Raw genomic sequence first — 27,752 nt, forward strand, 5'->3', positions numbered from 1 at the left:
CTCCAAGGTGGCCTTCATGACACACGACAGCGCAGAGTCGCTGAGCAGAAACTGATAGCCAAGTTCCGCACACATGAGGACGGCCTAAACCGGGATCTTGGGTTCATGTCACACTATCGGTAACCCCCACAGCTTGCCTCCTGGACTTGCAGAATCTCACTGGCTGTCCTGTTTGGAGACAATACACATTTCTTTAACCTGTGCCTAATGCTCCCTCCACTCACATTGTCTGTATCTTTAACTCTTGATTAGTTGTAAAGATTCGCATTCTAATCAGTATTCTGTAAATTGATTTTGTGTCTCTGTGTGCCTTGTTTGGGAGCAGATATCCACTCCATCTGACGAAGGAGCAGGGCTCCGAAAGCTAATGGCATTTGCTACCAAATAAACCTGTTGGACTTTAACCTGGTGTTGTTAAAACTCTTACTTCATCACACTGGCACTGGAATTCAATATACAGGCTGTAGACTGGTGGTTTGTATCAAATAGCATGTCCCGCCCATTGTCCACAATAGGCAAAGTACAGACCGTACCCAATCAAACTGTGCTTGCAAAATCCAAAACACAGTGCCCACTGTTAGATGTGATTCCACGATTGAACAAACTTTTGTCAAATAACCCTCTTGTACTAAACATTACACTGACAACCAACCTAATATTGTCAGTTGGGCTCATAGTGTGATATGTTTGAATGAACTCGAGCAACCTGTTCTTTGCAGACAGAAAGCACGTTGTGCCTGTTTCAGCTAAACAAAATAGATGATTCTCTGTTCATGACATTGCCCTGTGGAATGAACCAATCAAAGTTAGGCACTAGTTGGTGGTGCCTGATAGTTAACAGCCAAGGTTTGGTTTAAATTTTTAATCAACCCTTGGCTATTAACTATCAGGCACCACCAACTAGTGCATTCTTCACGGCAATGTCTCTACCAATCCGAGTCCACTTGCTAACCAATCAGCACTCTCTTCTCATTCAGTATAAATATCAGCGACTTGATTGAGGTGTACAAGATTATGAGAGACATGGAGTGAATAAGGAGCAGCTGTTCCCCTTACTTAAAGGGTCAGTCATGAGGGGATATAGGTTCAAGGTGAGGGGCAGGAAGTTTAGGGGGGATGTGAGGAAAAACCATTTTACACAGAGGGTGGTGACGGTCTGAAATGCGCTGCCTGGGAGGGTGGTAGAGGTGGGTTGCCTCACATCCTTTAAAAAGTATCTGGATGAACACTTGGCACATCATAACATTCAGGGATATGGGCCAAGTGCTGGCAGATGGGATTAGGTGGGAGTTTCTAATGTGTCTGTGCAGACTCGATGGGCCTCTTCTGTGCTGTATGAATCTATTATTTCCCCTGATATTGTTTTACTTGATTGTCCTGATGAGTTCAAGATAAAAAACTTTGAATGAATGTACTTTTTGGCAATGCTTAAATGGCTATCAAAGGACGAAGAAAAGATATGCGTTTATAGAGTGCCTCTTTGTATCCCAAAATGCTTTTGAGCCAATTAAGTGCTTTGCAAGTGTAACTGCTGTTGTAATGTAGGATTCAGCAATTAATTTCCACAAATGTCTGCAAGCAGTCATGAACAGCAGTGTGATAATCACTTAATGATATGTTTTATTAGTTAAGGGATAAATATTGACCAGGACACTGGGGAAATCACCCCTGCTTCTGTCAAAATAAATTATGCAAGGTTGATTGAATAAAAATGCCAAAGGGCTTTGGGTTTTGTAGTACTCCACACTGATTATTAATATATTTACACAACCATCTCCTTTCTGCTCCACTCTGGCTGGCCATAACAAATTCAGATAATGAGGTGAAAACAGGCTTTCACCCATTCTCACCAAAGTGGGTTCTGTGGTGAAAGAGTTCAAATATTCTCTCAGTGGTGCTGCTTGTAAAACAAACACTCATTTGAAAGTCTGATTTTAGTCATGTAATTTTGGGCCTTACTGATTACTCTAATTTGAACTTGCCTGAAGATATTAAAATAGACACCTAGAGGTTCAGCACTAAAGCACTGATGAGATGCAATTTTAAGGGAACAGTAGATGTGGCTCCACGAACCAACCTCCAAGGAAGGTTCTGGCTGACACACAATGGCATGTTTCAGGATCACCCAGGGACCAGAGGAGAGGGCACACAGGCTGTTCGACCCTGCACTGCATCACCTCTTCCTCCAATACTTCCTGCAGACCATGGGAGATCTCTGGCAAGATGCCTGTGACCTAGCATTCCCTTTCTCCTGATGAATTTACAGAATAAATGTTTTCATAGAGTCTTGGTGTAGTTATGAAAAATCATTCCAGAAAGATTCCGATGTGTTTCAAAGTCTTTTTCAAACGTGAAAAACTGGAAGATGAGTGTGTCGTTAAGTGGCGCTTGTAATCCTCAACAATAATTTGATTAACCCGATTCAAATAATCACTGTTGTAAAAGGGTAATATTTCCAGTGCTACCCATCAAAATGCTGCAGATACACAGCCGCCGCTGCCCGCGCCCATACATAGCTGCTGCTGGAGGAGGGTGATAGTTTGAAGTCTACCCATCAAAATGCTGCTGATAAATAAATAACTGCTCTCCACTGTAATAAAGAGCTGCTGTCCACTCTAATAAACATCTTTTCTCCAATAAAGAGTTGCTGTCTACTCTAATAAGCAGCCGCTATCTACTCTAATAAATAGTCTCTGCTCACTCTAATAAACAGCGAATGCCCACTCTGAACAGCCGCTGCCTGCTCTAACGCACGGCCGCTGTCTACTCTAATAGCTAACAGGTGTATAAATGGGATCACAGAGTGATTATGTAGAGGCTTGGGGAATTGATTCCACATTATTGACGATGAGTATTCAGGAGATTTTGCACAGTAGAAATTTTTTTTTAAATATATGGCTTGTTTTGCTGTCTCATTTTGAAACCTGGTTTCATCATCTTTAGATTATTTCTTAGTAATTATACATCCATATTTATATTTATGACTACTCCACATCTCTTCCCATGAGTGATCATTCAGGCAAATGATCACTCATGGGAAGAGATGTGGAGTAGTCATAAATATAAATATGGATGTATAATTACTAAGAAATAATCTAAAGATTATTCAAATGCTTGAGTCAGAGGAGAAAAGCAGTAACAAAATGTTATGGGAAGTAGATCGAATGGGCCTTGTGTTGCTAAATACTCCCAATGAATATAGGACTGATGAGAAAAATTAAATGAAGCGGATGAAATTTCAGTTCCATAAAGCAAACTCATAAAAAGTTGGGGACAATCATCAAAATAGCACTGTGAAACATTAACAAACATATCAACCATTTAGAAGCTGTCTCTTCACTTTTGGCGCATCTGTCAATGGGAAGGGCCTTTAAGGCCTCAAACACGTTTTTTAATCTTTTACGATTCGACATTGCATTCCTGCATCACGGAATGCAAATTGATTGCCCATTGGCAAACTCTGTGGTGGAAAACATTGAGTACGTAAACATGGCTTGACCATGCGATAATATTATTTTATATAAACATTAGAAATAGGAGCAGAAGTCGGCCATTCAGCCCTGTGAGTCTGCTGTGCCATTCAATATGATCATGGCTGATCTGTTGAGTTCTACACAAAAATCTAGGATAATCTTTGATTCCCTTGCCTAACAAGAATCTATCTACCTCTGCCTTATAAATATTCAACCACCCTGCTTCCACTGCCTTCTGAGGCAGTGAGTTCCACAATCGCACAACCCTCAAAAAGAAAAATAATTCTCCTAATCTCTGTCCTAAAATGGTGACTCCTAATTTTAAAACAGTGCCCCCTAGTTCTGGACTCATCCACAAGAGGAAATGTCCTTTCAATGTCCACCTTTTCCTTCCAATGTCCTTCCACTGTTCAGGATCTTACATACTTCAGTCAAGCCACTCCTCACTCTAGTGAAAACAAGCCCAGCCTATCCAATCTATCCTCATAAGACAGCCTGTTCATTCCAGGTATCAATCTAGTAAACCTCCTCTGCATCGCCTCCAACACATTTACATCCTTCCTTAAATAAGGAGAGCAAGATTCACAGTATTCAAGATGTGGCCACACCAATGCCATGTATAAGTGAAACATAATATTCTTACTTTAATGTTCAACTCCTCTTGTAATTAAGGACAGCATTCGATTAACCATCTTGATTGCATGCTGCAGCTGCATACTAACTTTTATGTGCCTCATGCATGAGAACACCTAGATCCCTCTGCACCTCGGCGTTGTGCAGTTGTTCTCCATTTAAGTCATACTCTGCTTTTTTTATTCTTCCAACCAAAGTGAACAACATCAGCTCCATATGCCAGATTTTTTGTCCACTCACTCAACCTATCAATGTCCATCTGCGAACTCTGCATGTGTCAGCCTTGCTCCAGTAGGACTCAATCCTCTGAGTCAGTAGCTCATTAAATTAAGTCCCAAACCTGGACTTCACGTAATCCAGACTGATGTCTCAGTGCTGCAGTGCCATTTTTTTGGATGAGACATTAACCTCAAGCTTCACCCTTGCAAGTGGATGTAAAAGATCCAATGCCACGTTACAGGGAATAATAGGGGAATTTTCCCTGCATCCTGACTAGCATAAGACCATCAAGCAACACCATTAAAAAAAAATTAACTGGGCCTTCATCTAATTGATCCTTACATGAACTTTGATTGTTGTGTTTGCCCATAAAACAACAACAATCACATCTCACCCCATACAGTGCTTTGGAATACCCTGAACATGTGAAAGGTGTCATATAAATGCAATTTCTTTCCTCTTAACACATCACCATATAAAATAGACACTTCGTTCCAGAACCACCAGGCACCTTATCTGTGATCCAGGATGAGGCCATGTCTTCCAGACAGGAGTAGAGAAAAGGAGAGAGAATCTGGGAGGTGTGGGAGATGGGAATAGTTCCATCTGTATAAAGGCAAAATACTGTGGATGCTGGAATCTGAAGCAGAGCTGATGAAGGGTCATCTAGACTCGAAATGTTGGCTCTATTCTCTCTTCACATATGCTGTCAGACCTACTGAGATTTCCCAGCATTTTCCTGTTACGGTTCTATCTGTGTTGTGCTGTGGCCTTCTATCCGATAGATAATATTCCGGAGTTTCGCTCTGTGGCATTCTAGGGTAACACTCGCTGCCCTAATTTATAATCCTCTCTTTTCCTTATTCTGCAGCTACACCATTAAATCTTTTACAACATTAAACAAACATGAAGTAATGACAAAAGATGGAAAATAGTCTTCCTTTGAATACATAGAGAACTTATTAAATTACACTGCTTTTTAAATATGTATTTTTGGTTGAACTGCTTTACAATAAAATTACATATTGGAATTGTAAATTACTAATCAAATGAACGTCAATAATGTGAGTTCCGTGAGAGAGGGCATAAGCTTGCATAAGCTCACCAAGGACATGTGGGGAGCGCCAGCTGAATAAAATGTAAAAATAAATGGGTGGAATTTTCCAGACTGTGGGTTCAATGATGGGCAGGCAAGACAAAGCAGCAGAAGGCGAATAAAGATTCTCACTGGCGTTGATGAAAGCCTGACCGAAAGCATTGCCCCCACCTGCCCAGCTATCCATGCTGCCAGTGGGTTTTCATGTCAGTTCAGGACACGTCTGCACCAACATGCTCATTTTGGACATTGCCTTCAGCAACAAGACCCTGGGACCTGTGGGTGAGTGGAGCATCTATGACATGAACCTTCTGGCTTGTGTATCTTCTGGAAGGTCGGCCTACTATCTTCAGTGGTGGGTCAATTGATGTCCAGGCACCTTTTAAATATCACGCCCGGATGTGATAGCAGGGTGAGCCATCCAGCCCACTCTGCCAAAGAAATGTTGGGAAACCTCTGACTGCATAATAAATGAGGTCAGTATTGTGTAACCTGGCACAAATTTTCAGTAGCCTCCACGATGGGAGGCTCCCCCCATTTCCACACCCACCATGGGACTTTGTCCCAGAAAGAAAAATTCCATCCAATGTCTTTGCAAAATAGAGAACCTTAATTAGATTTCCCTAACATGTCAATAAGACGGGAAAGAAATCAAAGCTGTGTACGTCAAACTTTATTCTTTTCGCTATTTTTAGAATGGACATTTGCTGAAGCAAAAGATGGTTGCTAAAGGCCACATAACTCTCAGGATTGGGCAATTGTTCCAGAAGCTTCCAACAGGAGTTACAAGAACAAGAGTTCCACTCATCGTTGTAAGGTGCCTTACACCCCATTGTAAGCAGGGCACCAGCAGAGATTGAAACTTTCTTCCAGTGGCTCCTCTGCTGCTAGGGTGGAAAATGTTCTGTGTAGCGGGCAGCAGGTCAGATTTGAAATGAATAAACATTCGGGAGCTTTGCGTAATTAATTTGGGGAATTGGAATGCACATGTTGTGGCATTGGGTAGGATTCTCCCAAAAAAATTCTAAGGGCCTAATTTTACCAACGGGCGTGAAAACTTGGTAAAGTCGGGCGTGAGGCCATTAACGCGATCCGCGCCCGCGTCCATGCAGATGGCCACTTTACCAAGGCACGAAAATGGCCGTGATCCGAATCGCACCCGAAACGGGCGCAACGGCAATTCAAATGCATTTGCAGGCATTTAAATTGAATTAATGAACTGCCTGCCCAACTTTACCAGCATTTTCCCCTTTACTATCGCGTTCGCGCGTCCAGATTTGGCGCGAAACAGACATGCTCAGCAAAGGTCTGTTTTGGGCGCTCCAGCTTCTGAAGAGGTAAGTTCAGAGCTTCCAGCAGCTCCCTAACTCAGATTGATTGGGCGGGGCCAGATCATTCTCTGGTGGGGGGGGGGGGAGAGAAGGGAGGCCCGATCATTCTCAGGTAAGATGTAACTCTAGTGGTGGGACGGAGGCTCGATCGCTCACTGGTGGGGCATGGGGAGGGAGGCTAGATGGATCTCTGGTTGGGGGGGGAGGGCAGGGGACATCCGCTGACACTCTGGGTGATCAGTGGGGGGAAGGGGGTAAGAGGGTCATGATCAGTCTGGGTAGCGGGGGTTTGGGTGGATAAGGGGGGCAGTTATGTTATGGGGGTGGGGCGATGTTTGTGGGGGCCATCGCTCCCGCTTTTCACTCCCGGGCCACTTTATGTGCTTTTTGCGGCCCGGGGGCGATGTGACAGGGGCGTGTTTTTCAAATATTTTTCTCACTGCGCATGCGCAGTTCAAATCTCCAATCAGAGCTGCAGCGTTTCAGACGTGCCAAGCCCCGCCCACAGCGTGATTCAGACTCGTGATTATTTTTTTCAGGCTGAGTGCGTTTGGGGGTGCCTGGGAGCAGTTTTCCAATTCGGATCTGAATTGCACCCAGATTCAGCACTTGGGGCTCGATTTTTCCATTTTGATTCTAAGTGTCGAATTCGCGGGAAAACTGGAGAAAATCCTGCATAAAAGCAAGTTACTGCGGATGCTGGAATCTGAAATCAAAAGAGAAAATGCTGGAAAATCTCAGCAGGTCTGGCAGCATCTGTAAGGAGAGAAAAGAGCTGACATTTCGAGTCCAGATAATCCTGTTTTCTTTCAGCAGGATTTTTGTTGTGGGGAAATTTTTTTAGGTGGCCTAATTAATTTAAAGACTTTTCATTAAACATTTCATTTCACAAAGGCAAAAAAAAAGTTTATTCAGTTCAATGAAATTCTTCAATTAAACTAGTTTTTATTAAAACATTGAAATGTTAGAATCAAAAGCATTACAAATTAACAATATTCGGACAAACATACAATTAGGACAAGACAAATCTCATTTTGGCCAAAATGGGAGATCAATGGTTCCACCTACACAGCTAATGCACTAGCAGGTTTTCACAAAAGATCTCCGATTTCATGTCAAAAAAGTAGAATAGTTATACTTTTTTTTATCAGATTAATCTGCCCAGCACTTAATTAATAGCAATTTTATTCATTCACTTATCTGTCAATCTACTGATGGCATGTTTTTCAATCAATAATTCTCTGGCACCTTCAAACATAACTCTGTTATTCGTCAGTCTGTTTTACGTACGTTCTCTCCCAAAAAACGGATTCTTATGATTCAGCATTTTCTCTAACCAATTTAAACCGCTTCTATTGAAGGCACCTTTATCTATTGGACTTATTTTCCCCAGCTTAGAAATGCATTGGTAATTTACTTTTCTGCATTATTTGTGCCTGATTTGTGCTGATGTCTTTCATGAATACATCTTAATGACATGTTAAAAACATTTCTGAGAGACATTAAGATGTTAGTTACATATTTTGTATTCTCAAACCACATATTAAAACATGAGCTGCTAATTATCCTCATGTTGGGTATTTAGAATTAATCAGAATTCTCAACTACAATTTTCAAAATGAATCTCCCACACTCTGTGCACTGTAGACTGCACTAGTGTGAAGCTAATTAAAAATTAGATGGCGGGGCCTGCTGGAGCGGCCATTGTGCATGTGCCAATCTGTCAGGGCAGAGATCGGCGCAAGCGCAGTAGCCCTGCAATGCCAGCTTTCCAATCACTGACCAGCTCATTCGCTGGTCAGCCCCATGACCACCCCCCCCCCCCATCACTGGCACAGAGACCCCCACCCCCACACCACCGCCAGCCCCAATTGCTGGCCTCCTTCCCTCTGTCACTGATCCCTAATGCAGAGTGGCAGCGGGACCCCACCAATCGCCCCCATTAGGCCCTACCCCCCCTTGGCATTGCCCGATGCCTGGTAGGCAATGCCAAGATGCCCCCTGGGCATTGCCAGTGGGCCAGGCTGGCACTCCAGGCTGGCAATGTCCGGGGGCACCCCCTCACTCCCAACATCAGAGGAGGCCTCGCCCCTGTTCACTCCAGCAGGGTCGGGCCTCCAGCTCCCTGCAAGTGGGGAGCTATTTCTAAACCCCGCTGGAGTGAAACATTCCTGGCGGGGGCAGAGACTCTACCGTGCCTTGAGGCTTTAGTCCCGAGCCTGCTTTCTGGCGCGGAGCTAATGGCGCCGGAAATCCAGCACCTGGAGGCTCACGGAGTCTGTGGCTCAGCGGACTGGAAGAATCGCCCCAATTATCTTTGAGATCTTATCCCCATGCTGTGTGCTCTTCGTGTATTTGTGTAGCTGGTGAAATAGTTTTGAAGACAATTTTCCTGGACACAACTGCAGCTACATTTCTTTGAATAGTCTGCATGGAAGAGACAAATTTCCAAAATCAACTCCAATTCATCTTATTATTTGCTTTGCACTAATGAAATATCTTAATTTGCTTGAGATGATCAGGCATGCAGCAAGTGTCTCTGTGTTCTCAAAATGGTAATTGAAGTTGCTAATAAAAGGTCATTCTAAAATATGTATAACATTTTAATCCTGGTAAGTGTCAGCACTGGAGGAGCCTCAGTGGAAACTGATATAGTTGTCACACAGCATTCAAGATTGATCTTCAGTGTTAACCAATTGTTTCATGGATCTTTGGTCGGAGATATCTCAGATTCACTGCTCACTAAGTCATGGTTAGCGATGTGGCAATGTAATAATCAGGTTAACTAAAGCGGCACTAAATTTGTTTGTTATAATCCAGGCCAGAAACTACAAGGTGTTTTGCAAAGTCAGCCTAGATCATAAGTTTTGCACTTTGAATTTGGTGTGGGTGAGCACAAGGTGTTCCACTCCAAATATGATTCATGTAATCCACTAGGGAGCTTTAATCAGACAAAATTTATCTAAGAACACAGTTAACATATAATAAGAAAATTAGTGTAACTTTTCCCAATTACAGAAAGAACAACCATTATATTGTTTAAACCTCAACAGCTAAATATACTGTTAAATAAACAACCTCACAAACATACACCCTATTCTAGGCTTAGCACAGAAAGCAAGTATGCTCACGTGATGCTGGACCTTGCAACACCTGTTATGTATTACTCCTTTGGATGTTGAAATGAAAACGCTGAGGCCTTCTCAGCCCTGGAACTTCTAGCATACCTTGAGACACAAAGATACTGCTTGCCTCTAGCTTCTAGCTGCATCTCAGAGCAGAGTTTTCACTCCAGAGAAAGTCAGAGAACACTGCTTTTAGTCTGCAGTCCAAACAGCTTCTGACAAACTGAAACTAATTGGATTTTCCCTGTGGGGAAAAAAACTGTAAGAGTTTTAACAACACCAGGTTAAAGTCCAGCAGGTTTATTTGGTGGCAAATGCCATTAGCTTTCCCAAAGTAACATCCGACCTGTCAATCATTCGCAAATCAAACCCCAGGCATCAATCCCAAAAGGGTCATAAAACTCCAGGACACTGCATTAGGCCCAGATTAAAAATAAACACTTTCAATTATCCTGCTTCAACAATTTAAGATACCAGTATGGTAACAAAACAAAAATAACCAGACCTGCTGATAAAACTGCAGGGAAAGATGATTAAAATACATTTTTTAAAGGCACAGTATTGTCACATGTTTAATTATGCACAGCTTTGGTGCATGATGTATTGGAATCAAGTTATGCCATTGTATAGATGATATGACACACTCTGACTACAGCTGTCTTTGAGTCTAGACTGGGTTAATTGGTTCAATGTGTCCTGAAGTGCTGCATCTTCTCCGACGAGTGTAATGGCTGATGATCAACAATGCTCGCGGAACTAAATAAGAAAAGATTAGGAGGAGTTATCAAAACCAGGAAGTTGTGGATTTTAAGGAGGATTAAAGAAGTTAGAAATGTAATTGTTTAGAAAGAGTCTTTTTGGGATTGGACTCCAGATAACTAAAAGTAATGACTGTCGATAATGGGACATACAGGGGGTTGGAGGATATTGGTGTGAGCAGATGGATGTGAGGCTACATCCAGAGGCTTGAGGAGATGAAGGAAAGAAGTTGTACAGTTGGTGGTGTCTCTGAAAGTGGGAAGGAGCAAGGATAGGAAGGGATCTAAAGATAAACATTGTCGGTGAGTAACACAATATACATAACATATGTGGTCATTTTAATTAAATATATTTTAAAAATACAGTGTGGAACTGTCTGTTCATTTCATCTACTGGTTTGACAGTATATTTCTCTGTTTCCAGGAACCTGGGTGACATTTGGAGGTCAAATTTCTGATGAGGTAAGAACGTTTTTTTTTTCATTTAAGAGTGTGGAATTGTTGAAGAATTAAACATTTCTGAAGCAATCGTAAACCTAAACAGATTTGTACCTGTTGTGGAAGGTAAAATTCCAAGTGAAGGTGTTCCCTCAATTCTGGTACGTTTCTTCACTGGTAAAGGTGGAACAGAAGCAACTTCTTTGAATGCTTGCCGGGAAATCTAATTGATAGGGAGCTAGAGGTTGAAGGCAAAAGTTTCTAAAATGTTTCTTAAGTTCCAGTACATATAAAACCTATGCATGCTCTCATTAGGCGTGATTTCTGCAGAGACTAATTGTGCAGAATTTTACATTTCTGTCAGGTCTGCAGGTGGTAGAAACATAGCAAACAAGAGCAGGAGTTGGCCATTCGGCCCTTCAAGCCTGCTCCACCATTTAATATGATTATGGCTGATCCTCTATCTCAACAGCATACCCTGCATTCTCCCCATACCTCTTGACACATTTGGAGTTTGGAAATCTATCTGTTTCCTTCTTGTATATAGTCAGTGACTTGGCCTCCACAGACTTCTGTGATAGAGAATTCCACAGGTTCATCAGACTCTGAGTGAAGCAATTTCTCCTCATCTCAGTCCTAAATGGCTTATCCTGTATCCTGAGACACTGATCCCATGTTCTAGAGTCTCCAGCCGGTGGAAATGATGTATCTGCATCCAGTCTGTTGAACCCTGTCAGAATTTTATATGTTTCAATTGGAACCCCTCTCATTCTTCTAAATTCCAGTAAATACAGGCCTGGTTGACCCAATTCCTTCTCATACGACAATCCTGCCATCCCAGCAATCTGTCTGGTGAACCTTCGCTGCACCCCCCACTTGGCAAGAGTATTGTTTCTTAGATAAGGTGACCAGAACTGCATACACATACTCCAGTAGCCTCACCAAGGCCCCGTATAGCTGCAGTAAGAAATTCTAGCTCCTGTACTCAAGTCCTCTTGCAATGAAGGCCAACATGCCATTTGCCTCCCTAACTGCTTGCTGTACCTGCATGCTTGCTTTCAGTGACTGGTGCGCTAGAACACCCAGGTCCCTTTGTATGTCAACATTTCCTAATCTATCACTATTTAAATAATACTCTGCCATTCTATTTCCCCATCCAAAGTGGATATTTTCACATTTATCCATGTTATACTGCATCTGCCACATATTTGCCCACTCACTCAACTTGTCTAAATAACCTTGAAGCCTCTTGACGTCCTCATTCCTCTCATTCCTACCAAGTTTGTGTTGTCAGCAAACTTGGAAATAATGTATTTGGTTCCCTCGACCAAATCATTGATGTATATTGTGAATAGCTGGGGCCCAAGTCACTGCCTGCCACTTCAAAAAAGGCCAATTTATTTCTACTCTGTTTCCTGTCTGCTAACCAATTCTCAATCCATGCCAACACAATAGCCCAATCCTATGCACTTTAATTTTGCGCACAATCCTCTTATGTGCAACTTTGTCAAAAGCTTTCTGAAAATCCAAATGCATCACATCCACTGGTTCATCCTTATCTATTCTAGCTGTGTCCTCAAACAACTCCAGGAGGTTTGTCAAACATGATTTTCCTTTCGTAAATCAATGTTGATTTTGTCTAATCCTGTTGATATTTTCTAAGTTCCTGTTATCGCACCTTTTATAATAGACTCTAACATTTTCGCTACTACTGATAAGCTAACTGCTCTGTAATTCCCTGTTTGCTTCCTCCCTCTTTTTAAAAAAATAACAACAGGGTTTCATTTGCCACCATCCAATCTATCCAGGCTATTCCAGAATCTATAGAATTTTAGAAAATGGCATCCACTATTTCCATAGTCACCTCCTTTAGTACCCTGAGATGTAGATGATCAGGCCCTGGGGATTTATCGGCTTTCATTCCCATTAATTTCTCCAGCACCAATTTGGCAGTGATGGCTGCAGTCTGGGCTGGCTGACTGACCGGCAATGACAAAGAATGGTGGAACGGAGTGTTGGAAGCATGCATGCAGTCATTCTGAGAAAGATCAGCAGACTCGTCATGCATCATAGTGCTACTGCCACTCCCCGAGGCAAAACCCCAGCAGTCCTCATAATCTGCGATTGCTTGACTGCTGTTTGAGACCTCAAATTCCTATAAGTGCTCAGGGCTACAGCCTCCATGTCCCTTGACAATGACAGAAGGCTGCATGGTAGGCCTGCCTATGCACGAGGCATCTCAGTGTACAGGTTCATCAACATTCTCCTGTAGGTTCTCCCAGCAAAGTCCTCATCTGAGTTCCCTTTGGTAGTACTCTTTTGTGACCTCATTCTCTGGGGAACAAGGACTAGCTTTTCCCATGGCCTGGCTGCAGCCTACTTGTATCCAGACATTCACTACCTGCCAATTATAACCTAATACTAACCTCTAAAGTATGCACAGTGCCTGTATTTGGGATGGTGGCTGAGCGTGTCAGATGCTTCTTCATCAGTTATGTGGTCTTATTCTCTCTCTTCCTCTTGGTGCTGCACTGTCTAAGTGGCATCTCTTGGATATCTAAAAACAAAGTCAGCAGGGGAGGATGGGGATGAAGGGAGAGTGGGATGGAGAGTAAAGAAAGAGGTCCCTGGCCACACCATCTAAAGCTTGCTTGGCATTTCAGATAGCAGGATGAAAGGGAGGTGGGAGTTGAAAAGGAGCACGAGGCAATACCATTTATCATAGAATCCCTACAGTACAGAAGGAGGCCATTCGGCCCATCGAGTCGATACTAACCACAATCCCACCCAGGCCCTATCGCCATAACCCCCATTTATTTTGCTAATCCCCCTGATATAATGGTCAATTTAGCATAGTCAATCAACCTAACCCGCACATCTTTGGACAGTGGGAGGAAACCAGAGCACCCGGGGAAACCACGCAGACATGGGCAGAACGGGTAAACTCCACACAGACCCGAGGCCGGAATTAAACCTGGATCCTTGCGCTGTGAGGCAGCAGCGCTAACCCACTGTGCCACCATGCCGCCCTGGATCATCACCCTGGATGTCATCAGCTCTGTCATAGTTTGTTCCATGATCTAGAGCACCATCTCCTCCGTCAGGTTCAGGGGGTGAAGGTGTGCCCGGCTACCAATTCTCTGCTGGTGTCTTCAACTTCATGCCAGCTTGTCATGCAAGAGCAAGAGAAGCAAGTCAGTGGAAGTGTTGCACCATGTTAGGGTGATGTGCCTGCTGACTAGTATGTAGATGGGCCAACAAGAGGCGAGGCCACATTGGATTTGGTACTGGGTAATGAACCAGGCCAGGTGTTAGATTTGGAGGTAGGTGAGCACTTTGGTGATAGTGACCACAATTCGGTTACGTTTACTTTAGCGATGGAAAAGGATAGGTTTATACCGCAGGGCAAGAGTTATAGCTGGGGGAAAGCAAATTATGATGCGATTAGGTGAGATTTAGGATGCATAGGATGGGGAAGGAAACTGCAGGGGATGGGCACAATTGAAATGTGGAGCTTGTTCAAGGAACAGCTACTGCGTGTCCTTGATAAGTATGTACCTGTCAGGCAGGGAGGAAGTGGTCGAGCCAGGGAACCGTGGTTTACAAAAGAAGTTTTGGAAAGGATTATAAGAGATAGGATTTATAATCATCTAGAAAGGAATAATTTGGTTAGGGATAGTCAACAAGGTTTTGTGAAGGGTAGGTCGTGCTTCACAAACCTTATTGAGTTCTTTGAGAAGGTGACCAAAGAGGTGGATGAGGGTAAAGCAGTTGATGGATTTCAGTAAAGCGTTTGATAAGGTTCCCCACGGTAAGCTATTGCAGAAGATACGGAAGCATGGGATTGAGGGTGATTTAGCAGTTTGGATCAGAAATTGGCTAGCTGTAAGAAGACAGAGGGTGGTGGTAGATGGGAAATGTTCATCCTGGAGTTCAGTTACTAGTGGTGTACTGCAAGGATCTGTTTTGGGGCCACTGCTGTTTGTCATTTTTATAAATGACCTGGATGAGGGCATAGAAGGATGGGTTAGTAAATTTGCGGATGACACTAAAGTTGGTGGAGTTGCGAACAGTGAGGAAGGATGTTGCAGGTTACAGAGGGACAAAGATAAGCTGCAGAGCTGGGCTGAGAGGTGGCAAATGGAGTTTAATGCGGAAAAGTGCGAGGTGATTCACTTTGGAAGGAGTAACAGGAATACAGAGTACTGGGCTAATGGTAAGATACTTGGTAGTGTGGATGAGCAGAGAGATCTGTGTCCATGTGCATAGATCCCTGAACGTTGGCGCCCAGGTTGATAGGGTTGTACGGTATGTTAGCTTTTATTGGTAGAGGGATTGAGTTTCGGAGCCAGGAGGTCATGTTGCAGCTGTACAAAACTCTGGTGCGGCCGCACTTGGAGTATTGCGTACAGTTCTGGTCGCCGCATTATAGGAAGGATGAGGAAGCATTGGAAAGGGTGCAGAGGAGATTTACCAGGATGTTGCCTGGTATGGTGCGAAAGTGTTATGAGGAAAGGCTGAGGGACGTGAGGCTGTTTTCGTTAGAGAGAAGAAGGTTAAAAGGTGACTTAATAGAGGCATACAAGATGGTCAGAGGATTAGATAGGGTGGACAGTGAGAGCCTTTTTCCTCGGAAGGTTATGGCTAGCACGAGGGGACATAGCTTTAAATTGAGGGGTGATAGATATAGGACAGATGTCAGCAGTAGGTTCTTCACTCCGAGAATAGTAAGGGCGTGGAATGCCCTGCCTGTAACAGTGGTGGACTTGCCAACATTAAGGGCATTTAAATGGTCATTGGATAAACATATGGATGATATTGGAATAGTGTAGGTTAGATGGGCTTTAGATTGGTTTCACAGGTCGGCGCAACATCGAGGGCCGAAGGGCTTGTACTGCGCTGTAATGTTCTATGTTCTAACCAGGAAAGAAGGCTTCATTGCTTCGATGCCAACTTTGTATTAAACAAACTGAACTTTAAAAAAACTCAGGGCAATTAATCTTCCTTGGCCCGAAGACAATAAGAAAACCAGTAGAAAGCATCGTGAACTATTATCTTTCTGACAGAGTGCCCAGGATAGAATAAGGTAATTTCATCCAGTCAACAGCCACAACTGGTTATCTTACTCTGTCAGAAGACTAGCAATATTATTTGCATAGCGGTGACATGAAGCAACCTTACTGCATCATTCACAAGGCAGTACATCCTACAAGTAACTTTGAACTTTGTGAGATCAGTCTTTTTATTTGGTCTTTAAACTTCATTGTAAGATCTTCCGAGCTGGCAATAATTCATCATGTTCCTGCTGTCTTTGCTGAATGATGATGAAGAAGATTATTACTTCATTTTAGAATCCCTACAGTGCAGAAGGAGGTCATTCGGCCCATTGAGTCTGCATCAACCACAATCCCATTCAGGCCCTATTTCCATAACCACACATATTTACCCTGCTGATCCACCTGACACTAGGGTCAATTTAGCATGGCCAATCAACCTAACCTGCACATCTTTGGACTGTGGGAGGAAACCTGGAGGAAACACACGCAAACATGGCGAGAATGTGCAAACTCCACACAGACAGTGACCCGAGGCTGGAATTGAACCCGGGTCCCTGGCGCTGTGAGGCAGCAATGCTAACCACTGTGCCACTATGACACCCCTTAATTAATTAATCTTCCTCAGTAAAGTCTACTTCAGTTCTTGAATGGATGGATTCTTCCTCTCTACCATCCCACTCATAGCTTTGATAGGACTTCCATTTCCTTAGCTCTGATAGACTACCATTTCCAAATCAGGGTGCCCCACCTAGTTAGGCTTTATAGGAATAAGCTAAAATGCACTGATCATCAAACATGCTGCTTCCCTTTTACAGACTGCACCTCAACAAACAAGCATGATATTCCCTTTTTAAATACCAAACCCTAGAAATGTGTGACATATTCTTTTGAAAAATGAAGACCGTAACAAAGTAGGGAATCCCATTTCCGAATTAGAACCATATTAGATTCAAAACTCTTTCTCTCTGCACAGATGCTGTCAGACATGCTGAGTTTTTCTTAGCACTTCCTATTTTTATTTTATATTCGGGAATCTAACCTCTGTTCAATACCCTTCAGTTCACCGGTTAGGAGGTCATTAGGTTTTGTTGTATACTTAATTTAAGGTTTCATTGTCCTAATGATAATTAACAGGATTGCACCAACTATTTACCACAGTGGGAACAAAATAATTAGCACAGGGCTAGAGATGGATAGATAATTGCATATACTGAAGAATTGCTTGGAAACCACGGAATGTATTTGCATAGACTCTCCTCACAAGTTGAGTTTCCAAAACCACCTATTAGTTCTGCCTTTGCTCTGTCTCAATTTGTGAAGATGTTGAATCGGCAAAAACTACTTTGCTAATGGCATTTGTAAACAGGTACACCATTGGGTTAATACCAGCCTATTTCCAATTCTTTACAGAGTTGTTGATTAAATAATATTAGTTTTTAAAATCCTACAAACATCATGTTGGACTAAATTTTCTATATTATCTGATTGATGAGAGTTAAAGTGGAAAACTAGATGTAACTGAGAGGGTTTTGTACTGTCCAGTGATAAAAGTTTCACACTTCACAATGATATATATATATTTTTTAAACTGGATCAGTTAAAAATGGCTCTGCACTTATTTTCTGGAGCGGTGGTTTGTGATTCATGGTCTGTCTACACACATTGAGGCAAGCAATGTGCAAAATTCACACTGCCTTCTCATAATTTCTTTATGTATCCCAGAACAACTCACCCTGCTGGATGGCAGCATGCACAATAAGGCCGAGGAGCGTGTGAGGCAAGCATGGGTTGCAGCTAGCTTCCATTTCTTAAATGCAGTCTGTCCCTCTTAAAGGGAAGCTGCACCCAAACAAAGGCGGCTGCTATCAGTGCTCCAGTGCAGTCTAGTTAAATGGAACACTAGGACAGAGAGAAGGCTCCAAGATTCATGTATGCAGCACTGGAGGCATTAGTCATGGAGGTTGGCAGGAGGAAAGATGTCATGTTTCTACAGGGCCCAGGGGGCTGTAGAAGGAAGTGGTTAATGCAAGGGATTTGAACTCTGTAGTCTGACAGGAGTGCAAAAAAATGTGTATTGACCTCACAAGTGTTCAAAGACAGTGAATGCATCTTCATGTGACATCTCCTATTCACCACACCACCAACCTCTCTCACTGCTCAATGCATTACAGCCCTATCTCACACACAGCACCAGTCCCTGCCACTCAGGACTCATGTCTAACAATCAGATGCTCCACCTCATTCTCACACACCTTCCAATGATGCCAGCCTCACAACAACTACATACTGTTCTGGCATACATCCAGTTAGAACATAGAACATAGAACATTACAGCGCAGTACAGGCCCTTCGGCCCTCGATGTTGCGCCGAACTGTGAAACCAATCTAAAGACCATCAAACCTACACCATTGCAATATCATCCATATGTTTATCCAATGACCATTTAAATGCCCTTAATGTTGGCAAATCCACTACTGTTGCAGGTAGGGCATTCCACGCCCTTACTACTCTGAGTAAAGAACCTACCTCTGACATCTGTCCTATATCTATCACCCCTCAATTTAAAGCTATACCCCGTCGTGCTAGCCATCACCATCCAAGGAAAAAGGCTCTCACTGTCCACCCTATCTAATCCTCTGATCATCTTATATACCTCTATTAAGTCACCTCTTAACCTTCTTCTCTCTAACGAAAATAGCTTCAAGTCCCTCAGCCTTTCCTCATAAGACCTTCCCACCATACCAGGCAACATCCTGGTAAATCTCCTCTGCACCCTTTCCAATGCTTCCACATCTTTCCTATAATGCGGCGACCAGAACTGTACGCAATACTCCAACTATGGCCGCACCAGAGTTTTGTACAGCTGCAACATGACCTCCTGGCTCCGAAACTCAATCTCTCTACCAATAAAAGCTAACACACCGTACAACCCTATCAACCTGGGCGCCAACTTTCAGGGATCTATGCACATGGACACCGAGAGATCTCTGCTCATCCACACTACTAAGTATCTTACCATTAGCCCAGTACTCTGTATTCTTGTTACTGCTTCCAAAGTGAATCACCTCACACTTTTCTGCATTAAACACCATTTGCCACCTCTCAGCCCAGCTCTGCAGCTTATCTATGTCCCTCTGTAACCTGCAACATCCTTCTGCACTGTCCACAACTCCACCGACTTTAGTGTCATCTGCAAATTTACTAACCCATCCTTCTATGCCCTCACCCAGGTCATTTATAAAAATGACAAACCGCAGTGACCCCAAAACAGATCCTTGCAGTACACCACTAGTAACTGAACTCCAGGATGAACATTTCCCATCAACCACCACCCTTTGTTTTCTTACAGCTTGCCAATTTCTGATCCAAACCGCTAAATCATCCTCAATCCCATGCCTCCGTATCTTCTGCAATAGCTTACCGTGGGGAACCTTATCAAACGCTTTACTGAAATCCATATACACCACATCAACTGCTTTACCCTCATCCACCTCTTTGGTCACCTTCTCAAAGAACTCAATAAGGTTTGTGAAGCACAACCTACCCTTCACAAAACCGTGTTGACTATCCCTAATCAAATTATTCCTTTCTAGATGATTATAAATCCTATCTCTTATAATCCTTTCCAAAACTTTGTCCACAACAGAAGTAAGGCTCACCGGTCTATAATTACCAGGGTCGTCTCTACTCCCCTTCTTGAACAAGGGGACAACATTTGCTATCCTCCAGTCTTCTGGCACTATTCCTGGAGACAATGACGACATAAAGATCAAAGCCAAAGGCTCTGCAATCTCCTCCCTAGCCGCCCAGAGAATCCTGGGATAAATCCCATCTGGCCCCGGGGACTTACCTATTTTCACACTTTTCAGAATTGCTAAGACCTCCTCCTTATGAACCTCAATCCCGTCTAGCCTAATAGCCTGTATCTCAGTATTCTCCTCGACAACATTGTCTTTTTCCTGTGTGAATACTGACGAAAAATATTCATTTAGCGCCTCTCCTATCTCTTCGGACTCCATGCACAACTTCCCACTACTGTCCTTGACTGGCCCTAATCTTACCCTAGTCATTCTTTTATTCCTGACATATGTTAAGTTTATGGAGAGGAGCACAAAATAACGGAACAACAATTTCCTTCCCTAAATGAAACTGACAGATGCCGCTTACAGCGAGGCTGGGTTCCATGCAATCAAGAGAAGTAAATAAATAGGGCTCATCCACAGTGAGGGCATGATTCAGTTTATTCATTTTACAGGCTAGGATTAATGCTGTTAACAATGCTTTTGAGGTCAGATTTGTACCTCAAATGAGGACCACGTTCACTTTTGAAAAAGTAAGTTAAAGTCTCAATTCAGAACAAATGGAATAAAGTCGTTCACAATTTCCACATCATTTTCAGACTGGAACATTATCAGGAGATTCTGTCGCTAAATAGCAACATCTGCTTTGAGTGCAATTGGTGATCCAGGTGTGAATTGAAGCTGAAATTATGCTTTGAGAAGTTTCCACTCAAATTCATTTGCATATTTCTGAGTGGAACACTTGCCTGAAGCAGGACAATTGAGCAGTGTCTTAGATCATAATTTTTTTTTAGAAATAATCCTTTAAAAACATTCTTTGATATATTGAAGAGATTTAACCTGGTGCAGTTTAAAGCGGAAAATGGGCTTATCACAAAAAATATGCATATTTAATCATGGATGGAATTTTCCCAGCCTGTGTGGTGGGTTTAGGTGCATGCAAGGAGTTTAAACCCCCCCAAAAGTAACGCGCTGTCAGGATTCTTGTATCATCCTGCCATTTCCTGGATTTACCCAGAGTGAGATTGAAGGGCAGTATGGAATGCCCATGCAGCTATTGGATATGTAAGTTAAACATTCAGATAGATCATTAAGTACTGTTTTAACTCTCAATCCCAGATTTACACATTTTGAAGATAACGGAAATATAAATAATGTTACTTGAAGTAGGAGCAAGGAATCGAGCGGCAAACTTAATTTCTGAGCAGCAAAGCAACCTATCATTCAATAACTCTCTTTTCTTCAATATACGTTGATGATCAGGCTGGAATTTCCACTCATGTAGTTGGTTGGTAAAATAGTTGAGTGTATTCACTGCTACACTGAAATACCTGCAAGTGGTAAAGTGTAAACAGTTATCTGTTGATCCAAACTTCAAGGAGTAAGGTGGACTCTGTTGAGGCATGGTTTTCTTGAGCAGATCTCGCCCCCTGTTCGTTCAGTTAGCAAACCAAATTGTCACTGTAAACACATAATAATCTTCCTTGAATTAAAGGTAAAAAGTGCTTCAGTCTATAACATCAAATTTAAGGTATCGAAAAGTTTCTTGCAGCACCCATGGCTAATCTCTAAGTGTGACACAAAATCCTGCGCCCAGTTTGTTGCATGAAAAGCTGCCTATGTTGACAGCTCTCGGGGGCAGGTCTCCACCCTCAATTGGATGGCAGTCCCTGCAACAGCCTTTCGATTGTCTCTGGCTGGTAATATGCAGCCCAGGGTTGCTGCCAGCCTGCATGAGGTCAGACCTCCTTTTTGATCCCAGTGATTGGCCCACTTACCTTCTGGCCAAGGTCTCCACCTTAATGTCAATCATGTCTGGGGGAATAACAATTAAGGTTTTAGTGACCTATACCTGGTATTGGCAAAGCCATTATAATAATTTACTGATTGTCATTCCTTGTTTTACGAAGAGAACAAGCTGGTTGTAGTATTACATTATTTTATTTAGCTGGGGCTAGTTCCAGAATTTGACTCAACTTGCATAATATCAAACAATAAAGGGCACATTCGGGCAGTTGGGGGAAAAACTAAACTGCTGATGACACATGCTCTCTCAGGATTGCTTCCTCTTTGTAGGAAGTAGCAACCACATTTCAGATATTGCCAAGCACGTGACTGCTGAGGGCCGTTGGACAGGAAAGATAATCCCAAGCTTGAAGAAAAGTGCTGAATGAAAAATGGAAAACATGTTCCTAAGACAAAGTAGTCAGACATTTCAGAACGGCACAGCTCAGCTGTCTTTGATTATTTTGTATTTCCAGGTGGCTGAGCAGCTAATGACAATTGCCTATGAACATGGAATAAATCTCTTCGATACAGCAGAGGTGTACGCAGCTGGCAAGTAAGTGAACTGCCTTACTGCTCTGAGACAAAAGAAAAGCAACCACTGTCACCTAACTACCTAGCTTGTATCAAATTATTATTTTTGAGGTTTTATTTTTAAACAGATACTTAAAAGCAAGGAATAGACTTCCAAAACCTTTCAGGCGGTGGCATTATTTTCTCTGTATTTTCCCTTTTATACAAAATTCATTTGTACGTGTTTCTGGAAGTTGCACTTTCAGATACTTACTTTCTATAAATGCAGAATTTTAACACTTTTGCACAACGTTTGCATAATTATTCTAGAAACTAGAAACTATTTGCAGTCTGAAATGACCCTTCTGAATAAAAATGACATAGACCAGAAACTGATGTTACAAAGTAATTCACCAGTGATCAAACCATTGTTATCCCATTGATAGGGTATATGAATGAACCATGGCTCATTGGATCAGAACAGTGCCACATGAATAATGCCGTGTCCTCACTGCAACCATAGTTCAACTTTCAAATCGATCTTGGATGTTAGTAGGTTGTAACATGGTTCAGAATGAAAATGAACTTCTTCAGTTTCATGAGACCTCGCTGTGATGCAGGACTCCATTGTTCTCAGATTTATAATGCCTGAACACAGAACATCCGTCAAACCAGACATCTTTCTGTATTGGAATATGAATTTCATACTAATAGGTATATTATTAATCATGATCTGATTGTCCTTGATTAGACATTAATCCCTAATAGAGTCCTAAGAATTCAATTTACATTTTAAATATACTATCTGGCCTTAAATAACCAGAGTCTGAGCCATTCACTACTGGCAACAATTAATCAACCACAGAATTTAGTTCAAATTAGTGAACCTTGGGTTAGAAGTAATTCAGTTATTATTTTTTTACTCCAACTAGCATACAAGTTTCTTATCCAGCTTTGGACTTTATGGGTGCAATCCCGACTCGTATCCAAAACCAATCCAACATGAAATCGGCAGAGAGACTGAGCTGGCTGTCTGAATCTAGTCCCAAACTATTTTTTTGGTTCGGGCCTCATTTAAAAAACGTGGTCAGTTTTAGCTGCCCAGCAGCTAGCCTAGCTGTAGGGTAATGGTAAGGTAGGATATTGAGTGTCTTCCACACTGAGCAAGCCAGCAGATCAGGCTTTGAGGGGGGAGATATAATCAGGGAGGTTTGGGTCGTTGGAGATTGTGTGGGTGTGGTGTGGGGGATGCCTATCGTGGCCTGACAGGAGGCTGCACATAACTGCCAGCCCCAGAGGAGCACTTTTTTAAGTTGATTCCAGTGCTTCCTTTATGCTTGGCACTATCGGACAGAATATAGATGGAGGATGCTGTGCTCATTTGTACGTGAAAAATTGCAAACATTAGTGCCATAGGGCCTCAATTTGCACATTAACATAGTTTCCTGCTGGAAGCGGTCATGCAGGCTGCTCACCCATTCTCCTCAACATGGCAGCAGCTGGGCCTTGGGCATCATTGGGGCAAACACATTTTCCCCTCAGTATTTGTTTTTCAGGCAAAAGAAAGCTGGAATTTGAAAATCGCCTCCTGTGTGACCCCCATTGTGGACATGACATTACAAATCAAACAAAATTTTGGGTGGCACGGTAGCACAGTGGTATGGGCGGCACGGTAGCACAGTGGTTAGCACTGCTGCTTCACAGCTCCAGGGACCTGGGTTCGATTCCCGGCTTGGGTCAGTGTCTGTGTGGAGTTTGCACATTCTCGTCGTGTCTGCGTGGGTTTCCTCTGGGTGCTCCGATTTCCTCCCACAGTCCAAAGATGTGCCGGTTAGGTTGATTGGCCATGCTAAAATTGCCCCTTAATGTACTGAGATGTGTAGGTTCGAGGGATTAGCGGGTAAGTATGTAGGGGTATAGGGGTAGGGCCTGGGTGGGATTGTGGTTGGTGCAGATTCGATAGGCCAAATGACTTCTTTCTGCACTGTAGGGTTTCTATGATTTCTATGAAAACCTACTGAATATTCCAAACTAGATGATTTGCTCACCAGAATTTGTTATTCTATCCCAAGATTTTGCTGGTTTGTAGATTTCTATTGATTACTTAGATATGATTAATGCTATTTAAACACCTTCTCATTTTAACTGTCAGTGGGTCTTTTTAAGTAAGAAATTGCACTAGCAAGTTAATTCCCACCTATCTGCAGTACAATCAACCAGGCTTCCATTAAACCCCACTCACCCAAACCAGTGGAACATTGCTTGACTACAAGGTGTGACAGGATTAGGTTCCTCCACATTCAGGAAGATGGAGGTCTGGGGCGGGGCAAATTAAGTTTGCCTTGGCAAGGAAGCACTCCTAGCCGAACAAAGAAAATTGGCACACTGGTTTTTGTCCACTGCTGGGATTGATATTCTTTTGTCTAGACTTGGCCTGATGATATAGTCACAACTGTTTCCTTGTTCAGGCCTGAGTTAAAATTGCATTTGGAGCCTGAGATCAACATTGGGAGGCAATAGCCTAGTGGTATTATCGCTAGACAATTAATCTAGAAACTCAGCTAATGTTCTGGGGACCCGAGTTCGAATCCCGCCTTGGCAGATGGTGGAATTTGAATTCAATAATGAAAGAACATCTGGAATTAAGAATCTACTGATGACCATGAAACCATTGTCGATTGTCTGAAAAACCCACTAATTCACTAATGTCCTTTAGAGAAGGAAATCTGCTGTCCTTACCTGGTCTGGCCTATGTGATTCCAGAGCCACAGCAATGTGGTTGACTGTCAAATGCCCTCTGAAATGGAGGGCAGTTAGGGATGTGCAATAAATGCTGGCCAGCCAGCAACGCCCACAAATGAATAATAAAAAAACATGCATATTGACCTTGCTGACTTTGGGAGGATGTTCTTGCCACTGACATGAGAGCAGATTAAAATCAGAGGGAATGTAGGTCCTTGCAGCTTCAGTGGGGTTGTGTAACTATCTTACCGTCTAAAGACCTGGTTTCCACTGGACAGGTAGGGTTAAAATTGTTTTTTGTGGCCACCATCAATCCCATGACTAAGCAGTAATTGTGGTTGTGGAGAGCCAGACCATCCTTTAGATGGAGCATTCTATTGTCATGGGAAATGCATCTAACTGAGGCAACTGGGTTAGAATGCATGGTGACCAGGTTTAGCACTTTAAATTTGTACATTCAATGTAAACGCATTCTATAGTGAGCATGTTGTGGTTATGTCATTGGAATAATCCAGAAATCAAATCTAACCATGGCAGCTTGAGAATTTGTCTTCAGTTTTTATAATCTGGAAATAAAACCCAGTATCAGTAACATGTGACCATGACAATTTTGGATTGTCATACAACAAATCTAATACTTTTTTAAAGGGAATGAAATCTACTGTCCTTACCCAGTCTGACTTTTTTAAAATGTATTTACAGGATGTGGGTGTAGCTGGCTAGGCCAGCATTTATTGTCCACCTCTAGATGCCCTTTAGAAGGTAGTGGTCAGCTGACTTCTTGAGCTGCTGCAGTCCTAGAGTTGTAGGTACACTCACTATGCTGTTAGGGAGGGAATTCGAGGATTTTGATCCAGTGACAGTGATCACAATATATTTCCTAGGTCAGGATGGTGAGTGACTTGGAGGGGAACCTCCAGGTGGTGGTGTTCCCAGCTATCTACTGCTCTTGTCCTTCTAGATGGTAATGGTTATGGGTTTGAAGTTGCTGCCTAAGGAACCTTACTACAGTGCATCTTATAGATGGTAAACACTGCTGGCACCGTTTGTCGATGGCGGAGGGACTGAATGTTCCTGGAAGGGGTAGCAATCAAGCAGGTTGCTTTGTCCTGGATGTTGTTAAGCATCATGATGATGTTGGAGCTGCATTCATCCAGGCAACTAGAGAGTATTCCAATACACCCCTGACTTGTGCCTTGTAGATGGTGGACAGGCTGTGGGAGGTCAGGAGGTGAATTACTTGCCAAATGATTCGTAGCCTTTGACCTGTTCTGATAGGCACAGTATTTATGTGGCTAGTCTGGTTCAAGTTTCTGGTCAATGGTAACCTCCAGGATGTTGATTCCAGTTCCACACCAATATGGTGGACTCTCAAGTTGCCTGACAACAGTCAGTCTATCAAAGTACTACAAAGACTCCTTTCCAAAAGCATTGTGGGAGCATCCTCACCACACTGATAGTGGTTCAAGAAGAAGGCCCACCACCAGCTTCTCACGACAGCTAGAGATCGATAAATAATGTCGGCCTTGCCTGCAATGCTCCCAGCAAATATTTTTATTTAATGTTATTTTATTATTGTGCGGCCTAATGGAATTGGTTTTTTTCATGATGGGGTTACATTGAAAGTACGTCGCCAAAAGTGATATTCTTGTTGAAGAAGTATGAAGAGAAATAATTGGTGTGCAAAGGTTAGACTGATAGCCAGTCGTGTTCATTAAAATGAAACCTACCTGTCAGCAAACGCTGAATACATGAATAATTAGGGGAGTTCTTTTGCTCATTGTTGTAGTTGCAACAACATTTCTATTTAATGGAAGCATATAGAACTTGATTGACTGAACTGAAATTTCATATTTGTATCAGGGATGCTTTTCTCTGGCTAATACTGAGCAGTGAAGATTATTTCTAAAAGTTGTTCTATAGCTTACCGCTACAGGACAACTATAATATTCCTGATATCTGCAACTACTTGAACTATACTACAAACAGTCAACTAACAGATTTTGGGCATGAATTCAGCTCTCTAACACCTATTTTATTGGTACTACGAATGCTGTTTTGCCTCCATCCTGCAACATGCAGACTAAATCCTGGTGCTGAGCACATTAGATGCCATTTTGGTGAGTACAGGTAGTGACCAGCAAAACAATACAGAGTAGGCAGTTTGTGAAGCCAAACAGCACATAATGGTAGGAGAGGAGAGGGTGTAGTATGTACTGAAGGCCTTGGTTATAACTTGAAGGATTCTGCACAAACATCCTGCTCGCAGGCATTAGTTTATATCCCCTTGAACCAGAGTATAGCAGGGGGGATAAGCAGAAGTGATGCAGAGCAGAACATGCTGCTGGATGAGTGAGGAGAAGGAGGAGGAGAGGAGCTCTCAGCAGGAGGCCATATTGAGCTGTGGTGTTCAGATGCAATTTTTCTAGCTGAACCATATTAAGGAACAGTGTATCAGATGTCTCCATTTCAGAAAGACCTCGCTTGAAACCTGCCACTTATTGCAGCCACAGCTGCAACCTCAAACTGGCAGCACGGTGGCATAATGGTTAGCACTGCTGCCTCACAGCACCAGGGACCCGGGTTTGATTCCTGGCCTCCAGTCACTGTGTGGAGTTTGCACATTCTCCCTGGATGGGTTTCCTCCGGGTGCTCCTCTCACAGTCCAAAAGACGGGCTGGTTAGGTACATTGGCCATGCTAAATTCTCCCTCGGTGTACCCGAACAAGTGCCGCCGGACTGTGGCGACTAGAAGATTTTCACAGTAACTTCATTGCAGTG

At 42.8% G+C, this 27,752-nt stretch overlaps 1 protein-coding gene across 1 annotated transcript in view; it reads left to right on the forward strand.

Moving 5' to 3' along the window:
- The window catches only part of kcnab1a (potassium voltage-gated channel subfamily A regulatory beta subunit 1a), a 395,957-nt gene that overhangs the window by 286,349 nt on the left and 81,856 nt on the right, over positions 1-27,752 (forward strand). Inside the window, exons 5-6 of the mRNA XM_078208296.1 lie at positions 11,060-11,097; positions 22,193-22,272. Coding sequence (XP_078064422.1) covers positions 11,060-11,097; positions 22,193-22,272 — 118 coding nt within the window. The remainder of the gene's footprint in view (positions 1-11,059; positions 11,098-22,192; positions 22,273-27,752) is intronic.

The sequence above is a fragment of the Mustelus asterias genome, chromosome 3, assembly GCF_964213995.1.
Source record: "Mustelus asterias chromosome 3, sMusAst1.hap1.1, whole genome shotgun sequence".
In the NCBI taxonomy this organism is placed as follows: Eukaryota; Metazoa; Chordata; class Chondrichthyes; order Carcharhiniformes; family Triakidae; genus Mustelus; species Mustelus asterias.